Source organism: Polyergus mexicanus, unplaced genomic scaffold, assembly GCF_030449975.1.
Source record: "Polyergus mexicanus isolate NDT 795.1 unplaced genomic scaffold, iyPolMexi1.0 SCAF_1, whole genome shotgun sequence".
NCBI lineage: Eukaryota > Metazoa > Arthropoda > Insecta > Hymenoptera > Formicidae > Polyergus > Polyergus mexicanus.
The window spans coordinates 9,209,937-9,227,262 of NW_027223321.1; the positions used below are offsets into that span (position 1 = coordinate 9,209,937).

At 30.2% G+C, this 17,326-nt stretch overlaps 2 protein-coding genes across 5 annotated transcripts in view; one reads left to right on the forward strand and one right to left on the reverse strand.

Moving 5' to 3' along the window:
* The window catches only part of LOC138933919 (uncharacterized), a 36,413-nt gene that overhangs the window by 16,962 nt on the left and 2,125 nt on the right, over positions 1-17,326 (reverse strand). For 2 of the 3 annotated variants that reach the window (XM_070297153.1, XM_070297142.1), the window contains 4 exons: positions 17,067-17,171; positions 16,802-16,986; positions 16,412-16,639; positions 15,820-15,885 (listed from right to left, as the gene is read on the reverse strand). In XM_070297153.1, the coding sequence (XP_070153254.1) occupies positions 15,820-15,885; positions 16,412-16,639; positions 16,802-16,986; positions 17,067-17,171 (584 nt within the window). Of the gene's footprint in view, positions 1-14,724; positions 15,016-15,121; positions 15,300-15,383; positions 15,529-15,819; positions 15,886-16,411; positions 16,640-16,801; positions 16,987-17,066; positions 17,172-17,326 lie in introns of those variants that run through there. The other variant, XM_070297164.1, reaches the window with a different exon arrangement.
* Positions 1,653-13,688, forward strand: Pvr (PDGF- and VEGF-receptor related). 2 transcript variants are annotated; one of them, XM_070297129.1, is made up of 21 exons: positions 1,653-1,813; positions 4,648-4,781; positions 5,154-5,337; positions 5,455-5,579; positions 5,939-6,086; positions 6,212-6,351; positions 6,674-6,848; positions 7,024-7,147; positions 7,359-7,534; positions 7,602-7,768; positions 7,851-7,992; positions 8,446-8,787; positions 9,106-9,248; positions 9,321-9,489; positions 9,570-9,670; positions 9,811-9,961; positions 10,057-10,281; positions 10,448-10,616; positions 11,155-11,395; positions 11,605-12,042; positions 12,343-13,688. In XM_070297129.1, the coding sequence occupies exons 1-21, from the start codon at positions 1,753-1,755 to the stop codon at positions 13,009-13,011; spliced, it is 4,224 nt and encodes a 1,407-aa protein (XP_070153230.1). In that variant the 5' UTR covers positions 1,653-1,752; the 3' UTR covers positions 13,012-13,688. The 2 variants fall into 2 exon arrangements, with proteins under 2 accessions (XP_070153230.1, XP_070153221.1); XM_070297120.1 differs by having other exon boundaries at positions 11,122-11,395; positions 12,343-13,687.

The window sequence follows — 17,326 nt, forward strand, 5'->3', positions numbered from 1 at the left end:
TCAACATTTTTATTACACAAAAATGTTTAATATATAATTATGTCTTTTAATTATACAATCAAGAAGACAGTGTAATTGTTAGATAATTGATATTTCGCATTTTTAGCAAATAAAATATCTATGATATAAAAAGTTTATCACTATATTACATATCTTGAATATTCTAAAATATCAATAACTATGTTACTTTATTTTTTACATATTGATATTTTTTAATTTCATACTTGAAAGCAAATTTAAACATTAAAGTTCTACGAGAATCAGAAATATATATAATAATAATTCAAATTAAATACACTTTAGAATACACATTAATTTTATATAAATAGTCAATCTACGTGATATTTATCAATCTTATAATTATATATATATTTCGATGAATATGCATAATATATAAAATATTGCAAAATCTCCTGATCAATCACCAATTTTTTTAACAACATTCAAATTTTTAAGTAAAAATAACAAGATATACTTTCCAGATTATGAACAATTGAAAAAAAAATTTTCGTAAATTTCTTTTGAAGTTTAAAGAACCAAATGGCGAACAAAAAATGACATCCTCCAATTAATTTTATGTAGAATTTTACTTTAATTCCTTTTAGATTCACAAGGAGATGGCAAGAACTGCGAATTTTATAATAAATAAACATAAATAAATGTACAAAAATTCTTATTATTTTTTATTACATGTAATGAATATTGCAAATTATTAGTATTTTGCCACAAAGAATAATAAAAATTAATTAAAATTAATAAATATAGTCGTCACTAAAAAAAAAAAAAAAAAAAAAGTTGGCACTGCGAGGTCTCGAACTCTCCGCCACAGATGGAAAAATAATACGAGCGCGCCTTAGGCTACACAGCCACCGTGCTTCACGCTTCATCAAAATTATCCATAGTACTTATTGTATAGCTAACCGAGTGCCCAACTTTACATGCAAATTTCTCGAAAACTAAGGCCCATGCACTCAAACCCATTTACATTTTTCATACCCTCTACCCCCTCTTTTGAATGAACTATGGCTCATTCGATTTTATATTTCGCAGTCAGTTGGCCTTGTCAGTTACAAAAACGAGAAATTGGAAAGTCTTCCAATAAAGATCAATTTTCACTTTTCATAGTTTTCCCAAGAAAGATCAAGTCTCAATTTTAAAAAATTTATCATTAGAAGAACATCCCCCCGGAAGTTCTTTGTAATATTTTATATAATAACCGTATTTTAAAGAAACATATATCACAAATATTTATTCCTAAATATACTCAAAAATAATTTATATTACCGTCTTGTGCGAAAATGATTTACTGCCACGTAATTATATCTGGTTCGCCTATACGATACGAATGAATCTTTACAGAATTGGAGCTGCTCTAATGTCTGCTCTTCGGTTGCGTAACTTGCGATAAAAACTTGACTATTGCCGATCGGTCTGATACACGACTGTGAGAAATTAGATCAGCTTAAATGTAGGTAACTCTTGGCATCGGAAAGCGGATGGTGTCACGAGATGACGTCGTCTCCGATAAGTTGTACTCGAACGGGAAACCGGCCGGGTGGGGCCTGCTCGTTTAGTCGTTTCTACAACGAGAAACTCAGTGTGAAAGTGACCGTAGAACGCAGTAGAGAGCGGTTGGGCCGTCGAAGAGCGACTCCGGGGCCTATTGTCGCGCGCGCATGCATTCGACAATGTTCATTAAGCAATACCGCTATGCAAAAATGTGAGAACCCGTAAAGCATAAGAGAAACGAAAATGTTTCTGCACTATGTACGATACCGCGTTTTAGTACTCGTCGTTCTCACGCTCTGCAAAGGTAATTAACGCGATCTGGCGTACCTGCCCGCGCACGACGTATCTGTCATACACGTGTGTGCGTGTAGGTGTATGTTTTTCACGTGTATTTGTGACAAGTATAAAGTGGTCACGTGGTTGTCATTGAGTCACGTTTATTGGTGTCGCGGTCAGATTTTACTGGAAGAATATACGATGTTGAAACTTTTTCATTGCTATTCAGCAATTCGTTGCCTGCAATATAGCGTCTCGAGTAATTCTTTAAATCATTTGGAAAGAAACGCATGTGCACGTGCATCAAACCTCGATTAATATTTTAGTTTGTCTGTGTATATTTAAGAAAATGTTAAGTGAAATAAATTGTAAACGTTTCTCATTCTGACAAATCTTGCAAAAATATCTAATTTAAAAAGCATTTTCTAACTATAAAGAAAACAGTTATATAAATATTAAAGTACTTAATCTGAAATTTCGTGACTGCTTTCTTGAAATTATAGTCATAAAATAGCAATGTGTATAAAGATTATCATAAACTGTCAATTGTATTTGCTTAAAACTTTTGTTGCAAATGTTACATCTGAACATGGCAAAAATGTTTAACAGAGCTTTTTATAAATAATCTTGTAAAACATTCTTATCATATAAAATAGATGGATATTGTGAAGCATGGATGAAACGAATGCCTGAATGAATCATGCCCAAAGAACGATGGATCTCACCTGTAGCTAAACTCATTAATTCATTTTATCATTAACGATACTATTATATTAGGCAAAGAAAATTTTGGAAAATGATAAGCTTTTAATACTATGTTATGTATTATACAGAAACAAGTCAATAAAATCAAACTTTTATTATACAAGTATTAATTAATTATTTAAATAAAATGTGCAATAACATTTACATACTAACAATCAATTGGCGCAACTATTGTCAAACTGTTGTGTATAATATTCGCAATATAGGATAATCATATAGTTAATGTTCTGCATCGAATAAAGATATATGTTAGTATTTATTATTAGTATTTCTGAGTCAATCATCTCTCAGCGGTATATCAATCATGAAATTTCATTGAATTTGATCTCATACGTTGGTGTTTTAATAAATGGCGATAATTTTATAGGTTGTTTAATATAATATAATCAATCAAAAAATAAAAATGCTGCAATAAAGATGCTACATTGTTACTATGAAAATCACGATAGACGGCGAAAAGAGAATTATTCCTGCAATGTTTAGATCGTACAAAAGAGAGGCGTCGATGATATTGACTATATAAAACGAGTCATGCTTGATTGCATTAGTCAGTTCATTCGCAATATTTTGTTCGATGACAGCATAACTCAGAAAAAAAAAAATGCATATTATCGATACTATAACACCGTCACATTGCAATCATTTCATTTTACTCTTCCTTTGTAAATGTAAAAATTGTGAGAATTATAAAAACTAAAATTTAATATCTTTTTCTACTTTGGAATATAATTTTTGTTTTGAAATATTTTAAATAAACTTAAATATTTTCTTCAAAAAGTAGTTCACCTTCACTACAGTTTGTAAAAATTGACATTCCTATACTAAATATTACGTTAAATAAAAATTTTGAGAGAAAAGAGAGAAAGAAAAGAAAGAGATTATCATTATTAAATTTAAATTTTTACATTCAAAAAAAATTTTTTTTTTTTAAATACAAACATCTAAATAGTTTATTCTGTTGTAGTTTGCCTTGGATAAAATATTGCACTATACAAGTATACGCAATAACAAATCTTTCCTCCATCTCATATCTAGATAGATGTACAAAGAATTGTCCTTTTAATTAATTAAATATTATTTAATACAAATATATGTAAAGTAATACAAAATATATAACATAGGAAAAAAATGTAGAAAAACATTTCTACATTTTTTTAAATACAAAATATTTTAAAGCTTTCAATTAATTTCATTAACAAGCCTTTTGAAATAAGATATATAAAGAATAAGATATTTTGTAATCTCTTTATTTTGACACTCTCTTAAAATTTTATTTATTAAATCAAATTCTTTTAAGATCAATAAATTTCTATTAATTTTTATTTTATTTTCTATCATCTCGCAACACCTTCAATACTTTAAATACGATACTATCTTTTGATATGTAGTTTTTCAAATAATACAAAGATATTCTGTGTTATGTATTAGCATTATTTTTATGCAATTCAGCATATAAATGTAATACGTTTTAACCTTATCATATTTACATACATGATAATGCAATGATTACGCGCAAATACGTTTGTAAACTTCCCGTCATAAATTTGCATCATATGCAATCCTTCCTATTGTAAATTATGATATAGTTAGAAACAATTCATTTATTTGTAAATCTCAGTTGCTCAGTCTTGTGTTTCCTATGACTTCTACACAAGTATACTGGCTGATAATATAAGCACGTTATCGGGAGAGGAAAAAAGGACTTCCTTCCTAGTCACGAGTCGCATTTGCGCAGAAACAGACTGAAACGGCACGTGCGTTCTTTTGTGCAGAAGAGTAACGAGGAGGGCCAGATAAAGCCAATCATCCGCAGGACATTGCGGCTAACGCGACGACACTTCTCTCGAAATATTCTTAATCATATTCTCACTTATGCGCAAACATTCAGTAACAATTATTACAATATAAATGTTTCTCATTATCGCGAGATAAATAGCAATATAAAAATATCGATGAACGATTAAAAGAATTGATATACAGTTAGAATCAAAAAATATATCATTATGTCATATAATTATAAGAAAAATTATCTCTAGAATAAATTCTAATTAATTTAAATTATAATTTGAACTACACGAATAATTTTGTGTTTTTCAGCATCGGAAAATAGCAAACCAATTATTTCGCCAAGCAAAGAAGAAATTGTGTTAAACGAAGGGGAATCTTTAGAGATTACATGCACAGGCTCAACACCAGTTAAATTTGTTTATCCTGACGTCTTTATAGAAGCAGTATGCATATTATAAAGTTTATTAGGATAGGTTTCGATTTTTTTTTTTTTGTTTTGTTTTGTTTGTAGCTTGATTTTTCGGAGTATTTTACATTATATTTCAGATATTAAAATGTACTTCATTTCTCTATAAAAAAATTGGACAAACAATTCAAATAAAAAAAATCAAACAATTCAAACTTTAATAATTAATCTAATTTTTTTATAAGACTCATTTCCTATCAGTTAGTTACAAAAAGCATATCTAATGAAAGTTGCCATATAAAAATGTTTATTTATATGATACCTGTAGAAATTACTTTTTAAGTTGAATTAATTTTTTTTATATCGTAAACGCATTTATATAATAAACTTTACATTATTATTATGACAGTTTAACACTTCAACGCCGAGAATAAGCGAGGATGAGGAAAATGGCGTTTACAAATATATATTTCAACGGCCAAAAACCATTTTTGGCGATACAGGCTGGTACGGTTGTGCCGATTATAATTTTGATATTGTTTCAAATTTCGTTGATAATTCCGAGGTGAATTGGCTATACGTTTACATAAAATGTAAGACAAAATTATATATTCTGTTTTTGCGAATCAATGAAAAATATTTATGTTTATATCTCGCTTGTACTATATTCGTACATTTTGCGTAAAATAATTGCGTTAAACTTGTTATAGCTAGTACGAATTTATTCGTTGAAGCGGATACCTTTGCTCATCTGAATGCAGTTGCTGGTGGTAGTATTGTAATACCTTGCAGACCTACATCACCGGATCTAGTACCTATCTTATCCAACAATAATGTGAGTATTGACAAAATTAGTAGAAGATAATTCGCAATCTAAAAAAAAGATATAGTCTCTTATAGATTTGTATAATATGCGGCGACGTGTCTATGAAGAAAGTTGCATAGGACCATTAATTTATTTATATTATTTGCAAATACGATTAAGACTTCAAAATACATTTTTTAGAATAAGAAATTTATATAGAAATAAGTTGAAAAATGCTATGCGAAAAATATTAAAAAGACGCTTAACACGTTATTGTCTCGAATCCTTCGTTATATCGCAATAAAAATAATTGTATTAATTTTATCAGATCGTTATATTTATCATTAGACACTTTTCTAACAATTCAACGCGTTTAATTAAATACACAGGAAGACGAGTTGGAGAAAAAGGCATCATTTGATCCTAGAATTGGTTTCACGATTAGGAACCTCACAGTAAAAGACAGTGACTGGTACAAGTGCTCGATAGAGAAGGACGGCGAAGAGCACGAGGTCAATTACGTCTTGTCTGTGCATCGTAAGTGTGGTCAACTCGGGATGTTAATTTCGCAACATATAATATATATATATAAGATGTATCAGCCATAATTACCGAAATTTCTTGGTAAAACATTAATAAGAATAATCAAATTGTTTTGACAGTAAAACAAACTCTGCCCGAACCGAAAATTCACGACGACACTTTGCGCCATGTCACACGCGGACAAGATCTATACGTGAATTGCACCGTTGAGGTTGATGCGTCCGTGCGATATGTATTTAATTGGAGCACGCCGCAAGAGGTGAATATTAGCTTATTTTAGTTTCGTATAGTGAAAACAAAAATACATTCCAAATAAAAACGCGCTTTAATTAACTAGTGATGTGTGAACAAAAATACTTATTGTTAGTGTTTTTAAAAATCTTCAAAACAGAAAAAAAAAATTCTAATTATATCGATTTTTCGCACTAATGAGAGCTATATTGACGTATCTTGTTAAGGATTAGACATGCATATTTTAACGACGTACGAACAATCAAAGTTTTCTGTTTCTATTCCTAGATTTTTTTCATTATAATATTCATCATTCATATATGTAATTTTTTTTTTTTTTGTAATTGCAGAGCAACAGCAGAGTAAGCGCTCAACAGTTTAGGAAACAGCTCGACGGCAATTATCTCTTAGTTACGTGTCAGTTGACGGTATTTAACGTAACAGACGAGGACGCAGGAGAGTACGAGTGCGTCATTAGATCGATTCATGACATAAAGAAGACAACGAAAAATATTACGATACACGGTCAGTTTATCATTAATTTAGATACGATTAAAGAATGCGCTTGGTTATTTATGAGAAAACCACACGTCTGTATAGAATATAACCATATGCATGTAACGTAAATTTCTTTCAAGGAAAAAGCCTCGTATTAGTACAAGTATTATTTTTTTTACGTTTAATATATTTTTAATTTCAGATCCCCAAATAAAGTATATTAATCTTACGTCTCAACATATTGAGAGATATTATCAAGGTGAAAAAGGCGGAAAAGTGCAATGGGTCGTTTATGTTGATGGATATCCAAAACCGCATTTACAATGGTAATTTTGCTGTCTCTCCTTCTCGCTCTCTCTCTCTTTCTCTACCTCTTTCTCTTTTACAATATATACGATTCAAATTTAAAGTTACATTTTAATATTAATATATATTATACGCAAATATATGTATTATGCCAATGAATAATAAATTAATGCCAACAAAAATTTTTAAACACGTTTAAACATATATATATATTTTTTTTTTTTATTACAGGTTTAAACCAAATGGTCAGGAAATTACAGAGAGTCCAAAGTATTCCGTGAACACAAGTACAACAGCTACCATTTTAAAAATAAACAATTTAGAAATAACAGATACAGGAGATTATATTCTTGAAGCTAAAAATGATCACATGATACAAAAGCTTAATTTTACGCTCAATATCATAGGTATTGAGATAATTCTCTAATATTATATAAAAACGACTACAGTATATTTATTTATTGTTAATTTCAGCCAAGCCGGTTGCCATATTAACAGAGATTGATTCTTATTATGCACCTAATGAAACTGCGGAATTCCGCTGCGAAGTACTATCTCATCCTCCGTCAAACATAACGTGGAATTTTTTGAGATGTCCTAATTATCCGTCACTTGAAAATTCAACGATTGTGAAAATGACGGTAAGTGCAATCTTATTAAAATCTGATTTTACATAAATATCTGTATCTATACTGTAACGAGAAACTTCTGTGGATTTTACAGGATGTAATGCAAAGCGTTTACAGCTCCAGCTACGGATTCGAATCGAGAGCAAGAATGACTATCGAATTATCGGGGAAAGTAACATGTAAGGCTTGTAATTCCCTCGATTGTGATGCCGTGACGGAGAACATTTTTGTATCCGGTAAGGAGATATTTTACTCTGTCTAGCTGTTAAAACTTATATAATCATATTGCTATTCCAATTAATATACAATATAAATATATGTATATACATATCAATTATAATATTAAATTTTGAATATAACAGAGAGGGCATCGCGCGCGCGCGCGTTTCTACCTCCCTATTCTATAAGTATAAAATTGTGATTTACATTATTGTATAAAATATATTTAGTTTCCAATATCTCGTCATTGTAAATTTGCAAAATATTATATTATTTTTATTTACTGTTAAATACGCTTATAAAATCTGTTATTGCGCAATTATTATCCTATCTAATGTAAAAAATACATAAATTAAAAAGTTATAATTTATGAAAAAAAGTTTTGATCAAAATTAAAATGCTTTCAAATGTGTGTCACGATATATTATAAATCAATAATATTAATATTTTCCACTTCTTAAATTTTGCAGATGGAGTAGGTGCTTTTGGTATTATCGGACCAAAGGAATTGGTAACAAAAGGCGATAATGTTGAACTGATATGTGCCGCTTCTATTTATAATTATACAGATGAGCTAACATGGACAAGATTGGAAAACGACACACATGAAACACCAGTTATAGAAACAGAAAGAGTACAGATTATACGACATAAAACCCCGTTCACGTATCGATCAATTTTAAAGATTCATTATGTCCAAGAATCAGATGCTCAGGATTATATTTGCAATGGCAAATGCACAAATGAATTGAATCACGACGTCTTAGATACAACTCTTTCTGATTATGCAATCTACAAATTAATTGCCCACGGTAATTACAATATAATCGATATTTCTCTTATATCTAATATTTAAAAAAGTATCTTAAAAATTGAATTGTAGTCATTATATAATATAATGAATATGAAAAAACGATTATCACACAAATATTTTGCCTTAAAATATCAAGAATATTAAAATACAATAAATAAAAAAAAAATATATATTACAGATATAAAATTATTGCGTGCAAAGCCCATTATAATTTGTTTACTATAAAGAATACGTTTACCATACTTAACTAAAATCAATCTCTATAGAAAATCGTATTGTAATTTAACTTTTTTTATATATTCGTAATGCTGTATAGATCCAGTACCGCCGTTTTTTATCAAAACTAATATGAATAAGACTACAGTAAAAAATATCGATGTAATCGCCGAAGGCCATAAAACGATGATTTTGCAATGTTTTGCTGATGGGATGCCTAAGCCAATAATTGCATGGTACAAGGTACATATCGTGCATTTATGGTTTGGTGGAACTAAATGCAATGTGTCCTACATTTTATTTTTTGATTTGCAGGACGATGTACTGCTAAAAGAAAATGATCAATATTTATTTAAATTTAATTATCAGGAGCTTAATATTAAATATTTTAAGCAACATGACAGCGGAAAGTATTCGTGCCAAGCTATGAATCGATTAGGCATCAATGAAACTTATCAGCAGATAATCGTAAAAAATGCAAAATGTAAGAAAATGATATCTAGAAAATTATACTACATGTAATATTAATAAGCACACAGATTGAAAATCAAAAAATTTTTGCAGGGGAAAAACTTGACGTAATATTAGCTGCTTCAATAGCTATTTTAGGTATCATCTTAGTGATTTTAGCGATCTTCTTTACGATTAAGGTTCGTCGTGAAAAGGTAAATTGTCATCTATGTATTTTTTTTATATAATTCAATACAAAAATTATACATAAAATATAATTTAATATTATATTGCGACAAAATCTTATGGAAAAAATAGTATTATCTAATGAAATAAAAATTATATCATTTTATAGAAAATGAGAAAAGAATTGATGGAAGCAGGTCTCATGCACTTTGAAGAAGGTGCTCTAGAATGTCTAAATCCAGATTTGACGGTTGACGATCAAGCAGAGCTTCTTCCTTATGATAAAAAATGGGAATTTCCAAGAGAACGATTGAAGCTCGGTAAGCGCAAACTGCCTTACGTAATCTAATTTAAATTTAATGAAATAAATATCCAGTTTAATGCGATAGAAATATTCTAACTAATTATCTTTCAGGAAAACAATTGGGCAGTGGTGCTTTTGGAGTTGTAATGAAAGCAGAAGCGCAAGGAATATGCGAAAATGAAACTGTCACGACTGTCGCCGTGAAAATGGTACGTCGAACTACCGAGCCGACTTATGTACGTGCGCTTGCCAGTGAATTAAAGATCATGGTGCACCTTGGCAAGCATTTAAATGTCGTCAATCTTCTTGGTGCATGCACTAAAAATATTTCGAAACGTACGTATTGCTGAAATAATCCGCAAAAATTTGTGTTAAAATAATGATTAAAAACGTTGTTTAACTCGCATTGTCTTTAAACATCTGTTCTTAATGTTAAACACAGATGTAAAATTACATAGTTATTCAAAATGCACTAAGGATTAAAATCTTTATGTTACAATAGGCGAATTGTTGGTGATTGTCGAATATTGTCGTTTCGGAAATTTGCATAATTATCTTTTAAGACATAGAAACAATTTTATTAATCAAATCGATCCCAACACTGGAAAACTCGATCTTACTATCGGTATGGATATGCTGACGAGAACTGACAGTGTCAGTAGTAATAACAGGTTTGTTTATGAATTATATTTTATAAACATTTTATGTTATCATTAGTTTGTCAATGTATTTGTCTTCTATTTTGTTAATAAGTGACACACATAATATAACACATTCAAAAAATATTTTAGACGTATTTTAAACTCTGTATTTCACCAATTATTTAAACTGCTTTCCTAAAATGTAATGCAAGTTAATTAAAAGCATATATTCTTTCTCTATGTTTTAAACAATCTTCTAGAGAATACTAATCAATATCAAAAACTAAAAAAATAATTATATTTCTTTATTTCCAATTAAATATGTTTTCAATGAATTTCTATACTAATACTACAGAGAATTTCGTGTATTAGCTTATTCTACGTAAAATCTCAAAAGCTCTAACTTGAATAATCGCATTCTGCCTATGAATGTATTCTGGATGTTAAGTAATGCACGCACATACACATGCACTGATGCATGCAAGGGGCTGCGGTTTAACGGAGTTCTTCCTTTTTTCTTCTTTCCATACGACAGGATAAAATATGCAGCATTATCCTTCTCTCGCAGTCTTAGTGCGAATTCAGGCACCGATACGGTGGTGCACTATTATCCAGGGACGGGCCAGGACACCCAAGAAATCAACTTCTCGCCAGACGGCTGCGTTCTCAGCAATAATTCATCTCAAGGATGGAGGACAAATTATCGCGGTGATTACAAAGACCAAAATCTCACACCGATTTGCACTCAAGATCTTTTATCGTATGCCTTTCAAGTAGCACGTGGAATGGAATATCTCAGTCAAAGAAGGGTAAAATATTTAACTAGCATAATAAATATAAATATATTAATATATATATATATATGTAAAAGAGTTATGTAATTTAAAATAATGTAACCAGAATTTTTATGAAAGTTTGCAATATTAAATATCTAAAAAAAATTTATTTGTTTAAGCTATATTCGAATATTTGAGAATTTATAGTTTTTCAAGGCTTTTACATTAATGTTTGTTATTAGGTATTGCACGGCGACCTTGCCGCCAGAAATATCTTGCTTTGCGAGAACAATATAGTAAAGATTTGTGATTTTGGCCTAGCAAAGACTATGTACAAAGATGATAATTATAAAAAGAAAGGCGATGGTCCGTTGCCTATAAAATGGATGGCAATCGAATCAATTAGAGATCGAATTTTTTCGACGCAAAGTGATATATGGTCATTCGGAATAGTTCTTTGGGAATTCTTTACCCTGGCTGAGACGCCGTATCCCGGCATGGAGGCCGAGAAATTGTATCAAAAATTGATCGAAGGCTACAGAATGGAGCAGCCAGATTATGCCATTCGCGAAATATATGATATAATGTCACAATGTTGGAAAGCTAAACCCACGCTACGCCCAAGTTTTACAGACCTCGCGGAGAACATTGGTAATTTATTGGAGGAAAGCGTGAGATCGGTGAGTTATTTTTTATCTAATTAGGTTATTGTGCCGTGATACGAGAGATATAATATATAAATCAATTTTCCAAGATCAATATAATATCTCTAATAATAATAAAAAAAGATGATATTTAAATTAAAGATATAATTAATAATTCAATCGCATTAGATTTGAGATAATCCTGCTTAGAAAAATAAATACTATCTGAAACATTATATATATATTGTACATATATATCTGAAATTTCTGTGAATAATTGTTACGTTTCCAGCAAAGTATAGCGCATAACGAAAGTATTATCTATTTCTGTTCCAGCACTATATTAGTCTGAATACTCCATATATGGATTTAAACACGATGATTCTAGAAAGTGGCAAGAATGATTACTTGACAATGATGTCTGCGCCGGATCATGGGGCTTTATCGTCACCGGGACATAATTACGCGAACTCACCGTTCTCGGAGGGCGCGCCGGATTCGACGTACTTATGTATGAGTCCCGGCTGTCAGACAAACGAGTCCGAGATATTTAGTCCTAGGCCAAATGAGGATCGTCCGCATTTCGAGTTCCCGTCGCCAGCATCGGACTCGGAGGATGCGATCGAATTGTCACCCATGTTAAAACAAGAGGAGGACCCCTACCTGAAGCCGATTAACGTACAGGAGCGAAGAGCAGAATTTGCGCGACAGAGACAAGCGATGAAAAACCAGATGGCTGAGAGACCGATCGATCGAGATTCCGGTTACTGCAATGCGCCGCGAAATCTTCATCTGATCGACCTGAACGATGTGGATGAAAATGACACGGCTGAGCGAACGGATGTGGACTCGAAGAAGGACTACGCGCCGTCCATCATTAGTACTCAGGATAATTACGTGAATATGCCAAAACAGAAGAGCGATCTAAGACTGGGTATGCCAGACGGTTACAGCAATCCTAGCTACGTGATGATAAATACCCGCGAGATGGATCAGAGAGCTTAGCTCGCTTATAATGATTTCAGTCGTGTGTTTTTGTGACTATTGAACCGTTTTAAAGACAGAATTCAATGTGACTTACTTAGTGATTTATTTGTAATTTTGTATTGGACTGACTTTTTCTATTATTATAGTTATAATTGTATATCTTGATATTATCGTGGAACCACAGATTTCTATATACGTAGAATACGTCTATGTAGAAGTCTGTGCATGGAACATAGTATCTAATAATATCAAATAACATCTAATTTAGTATTTTGTGGAACATCTCTCAATCAATGTGCCATGGCGATTAATAGCATCAGTGAATTAATAGCGAGAAATGTGATTAATAGCGTCAGTGAATAGAAATAAAAAAATTATTTCTTATGAATATATGCAAAGATTTTAATTCTCTTATTTATTCATTTTCAACGCGATTTGATATAGATTTGTTTGCAAACTGGTTTACATATTTCCTCGCGGGAATAAAGTTTTACAAAGAAATTATATTTTATCAATAAATGCACTTCCTGATCTTAAGAATTAATATTTTCGAATATTTTATGGTGCTTTCTATCTGGAATATATATATATATATATATATATATATATATATATATATATAAACAATTCGAAATATTTATCAAACTATAAACGATTAATATACTCTCGGCAAATTATGCATCTGTGTATTATTATTGCGTATGATTTATTTGCTAATACAAAAAATGTATCATAAAATAATCAGATTGTTGTGCGTCTCTATTTGTTATCTACTAATTGTAAGACTTTGGAATTTAAATATCTAATTAGTTAATATTTTAGAATATTAAATAATATTGTAATATTGTCACATAAATTTCTTTCTCGTATATATATACAAAGTACAATGATAGAATACTTAAACAAGATATAATATATAGTAAGAAAATGTTTTGCAAATTTTTATTTCATTATTGAAATGTTTTATTCCTATTGCGATTTATTCAAAATATCAACATTTAAATTTTTTATGTTTCCATTTTATCGCAAAGATAATAATTCACGCGGGACTTTATATTTTTGTATAAGTTTTTCGCAAAACTCTCTGTAAAAAATTTAAAAAAATTTGCGTAATAATAGATATTAGATTATATATCTATTTTATAACGTAAGGTACAAATAAAAATATCTCATCAATTTGTACTTAATACTTATAATATTTGCTTTGTAAACATTATATATAAAACACTATGTATTGATATAGAATATTTAATTATTTTAAAAATTTAGAAAATTATTCTTAGAAATCAGCCATATTAAAGTTAAAAACAAATTTTTGTACAAGCGTCAAATATACATTAAATGTATAATACTTTCGTGTTTCATTTCTGTAAAAAAGAATTAAATAATGATCATATCTAAGTGACAAATATTATTTGGGCATACTGATATACGTATGTGTATATTTATTAACATAAATTAATAATACGGACTAATAAGGCCAATCGCATGATAACAAGTAAAAGCAAAAAAAAACGCATTAAAAAATTCAAAAGAGTTATTTTTATTTTAAACGTTTCAGTCGGCTTCAGTAAAATTATTAATATAAATAATAAAAAATAAGCGTAAAATATATTACATATGCATAAGTGAAACAACATAAAATAAAAATAACTCTTGAAATCTTCAATCCGTTGTTTTTTACTTTTGCTTATTATTGTGTGACTGGCTCTTATTAGCTCGTATTATTAATTTATGTTATGTTATATTAATTAATTTTATTTATTATAATTATATAATTCTATTTTCCTTATTTTTAGTTCTGATATTTTATCAACCTGTTTTAATAAATACACAATACGTTTGTGTAATTTAAAGTAATATTGATTCGATAAAAATCGCGAAATAAGTAATTATATTTTTGGATCTATCTCATCTATAATTCTGATAGAATACGGCACGTCGTGTATCGTTGTGCTACTACGATAGCGACCACGTCGTTTAATAACATCTTCAACTAAATTCTGTTTGTACGACATCCATCTGAAATGGAAGCCGGAATAATAGCAATAATTTTTATCTAAGTCGCTATTGATAATTAGAAGAAACAAAAATATTAAAGAAAGCGAAGTTTGATGTAAATTCGTACTTTCGATTTAGAAGAAACTCGTTGAATAATTGCTTCTTAGTTGGATATTTTGAGTCCATGAACTGTTTTACGCGTCCCCAGATATTAGCATGATTGTGCTCGAGCAACCAATATCGGGGAATAAGAAAACATCGTACCGGCGTAATCGCTACGATTCTCCGATGAAGCATATTCTCTCCTAATTTAATAAATTTTGATTTATTGAATCGCCATACGCACTAGATGGTAGAGAAAGACATACTTTGAATCATTTCTCTCTCACCTAAACCAAAACATGCACCTCGAGAGAAAGTGCATACTTGCATAAATATAGTACGAATGTCATCCGGATAACGTAACTGAGACGTGACGGATGGTTCTCGCATCAACATCGCCGCGACATCAGTAATTTCGTGCCATCCTTTAACCTTGATTTTTCAATATCTATTAACACACGCAAACTTCTCAACCAGCCTAAATTATAATAACGAATCAAATAGAATTTATCCAGACACGTAATCACTTTGCTTCAATAAATTTAATTGATATGTAAACTTCAATCAATTATTATCTCAATCCATCATTTGGAGCAAGCTATGTTAATATAATAAATTATAATTACGTGTGTTGTATTATAATATGTTGTAATGTAATTCGATGTAACGTGGTTCTATCTATATAGGAAGAAATATATTATATTATACTGTAAAAATACTCACGACATCCAAAAGTGTAGTAGTAACAATACTTAACCGGTCAACGTCTGTGTGCGTGTTGGCAGGTCTCTGTAATATAATTAAAAGAATCAATTAAACACATTATACGAATTTTCACTTGATAATAATTGAAAGTAAACGTTTTTCTAATAATGACTAAAATAACTAGTTGATATACGATCATTGACTAATGCAAATTTCTTTCGCATATTATTCTAGCTATACACAAAACTAGAAGCAAAACTTTTGCAAAATACTCTTGTATCTTTGCGCAATAAATGCAAGTCACATTTATTGTGTAGAAGATAGGATACATATAAAAAATATTAATATAAACTACACTATTTTTTTCTAAGCTTATGTATACAAGAAAGAAATTTAGTTATATAAAATGCTTTCTTTGCATTAAAAATCAATACGATGCGTATGTGCATTGGTACGAAATATAAGCTCAGTTAAAAAATAAAGGGACAAAAAACAAACAAAAAAGTCCCTTTACTTTTCGGCTGATCTAATAGATACAAGTGCAAGCGAAAAATAATTCACGTAATAATTAGTCTAAAGGAAATTTAACTTCTTTTTATAACAGTTATACTTGATTAAAATTGTAATTCAAGTCAGGTAGCTTGTTAGATTTCGTAATTTTTTTTGACACTTCTCTTGATCGTTGCGGACCCGAAAAAATTTCGGGATCATATAATTCGTATTGTATTCCATGATAAGAGGGCCGTTCACGGACGAGCATATGTTCGATAAGGCGGCACTCGCCGCTTAAAATAAAATGCACATAATTCACCATGCCTGTTCCATCGCCTAACAGCACCTTTTAAATTAATCGACATTTATTATTACTACTTCTCTTTTCATGTGTATCCTATTTTATTGATGAAGTTGTATTATATATACAATTGAGATTTTGGAGAAAGCGCGAAAATAATCGAGATATCTCATCGTAAAATTATTATTACACTGTCAGATTATTTACCTCGTTAGGCTTAAAGTCTTTCAGCTTGCTCAGAATGCAACACTCTCGTACCGTTTCTTCGTCCCAGGCTTTAAAATAATTGAAATGAACTAACGCGTCGCGCAAAACGTTCCATTTTTTCGTCAAGACGCTGCGCAAGATGTTATCGAAATCATCTCGTTTAATTAGAAGCAAATCGACTGATGCTAAATGATATTTGTAAGAAAATAATATAAATTTCAATCTAAAGAATATATCATCAAGTTGACGATTCGTGTCTACTAACTTTTGGTAACCACAGTTGATGTTCTCGGTATCGTATGGAATAATGCAACTTCGCCAAACATATCCCCTGATTGCATGATGCCCGTATCTATAGTTTTCTCATCACCTAACGAAAAATATTGTAACTTTTTACATTAACCTTGTAATATATAGACAGAAAGATTCCTTCCAACATAATTAATTTAAAAAAAATTGTCAAAATAATCATGACGCGGCGTTAAATTGTAAGAAAAAATTAATTCAAAAATTCTCGGATATTAT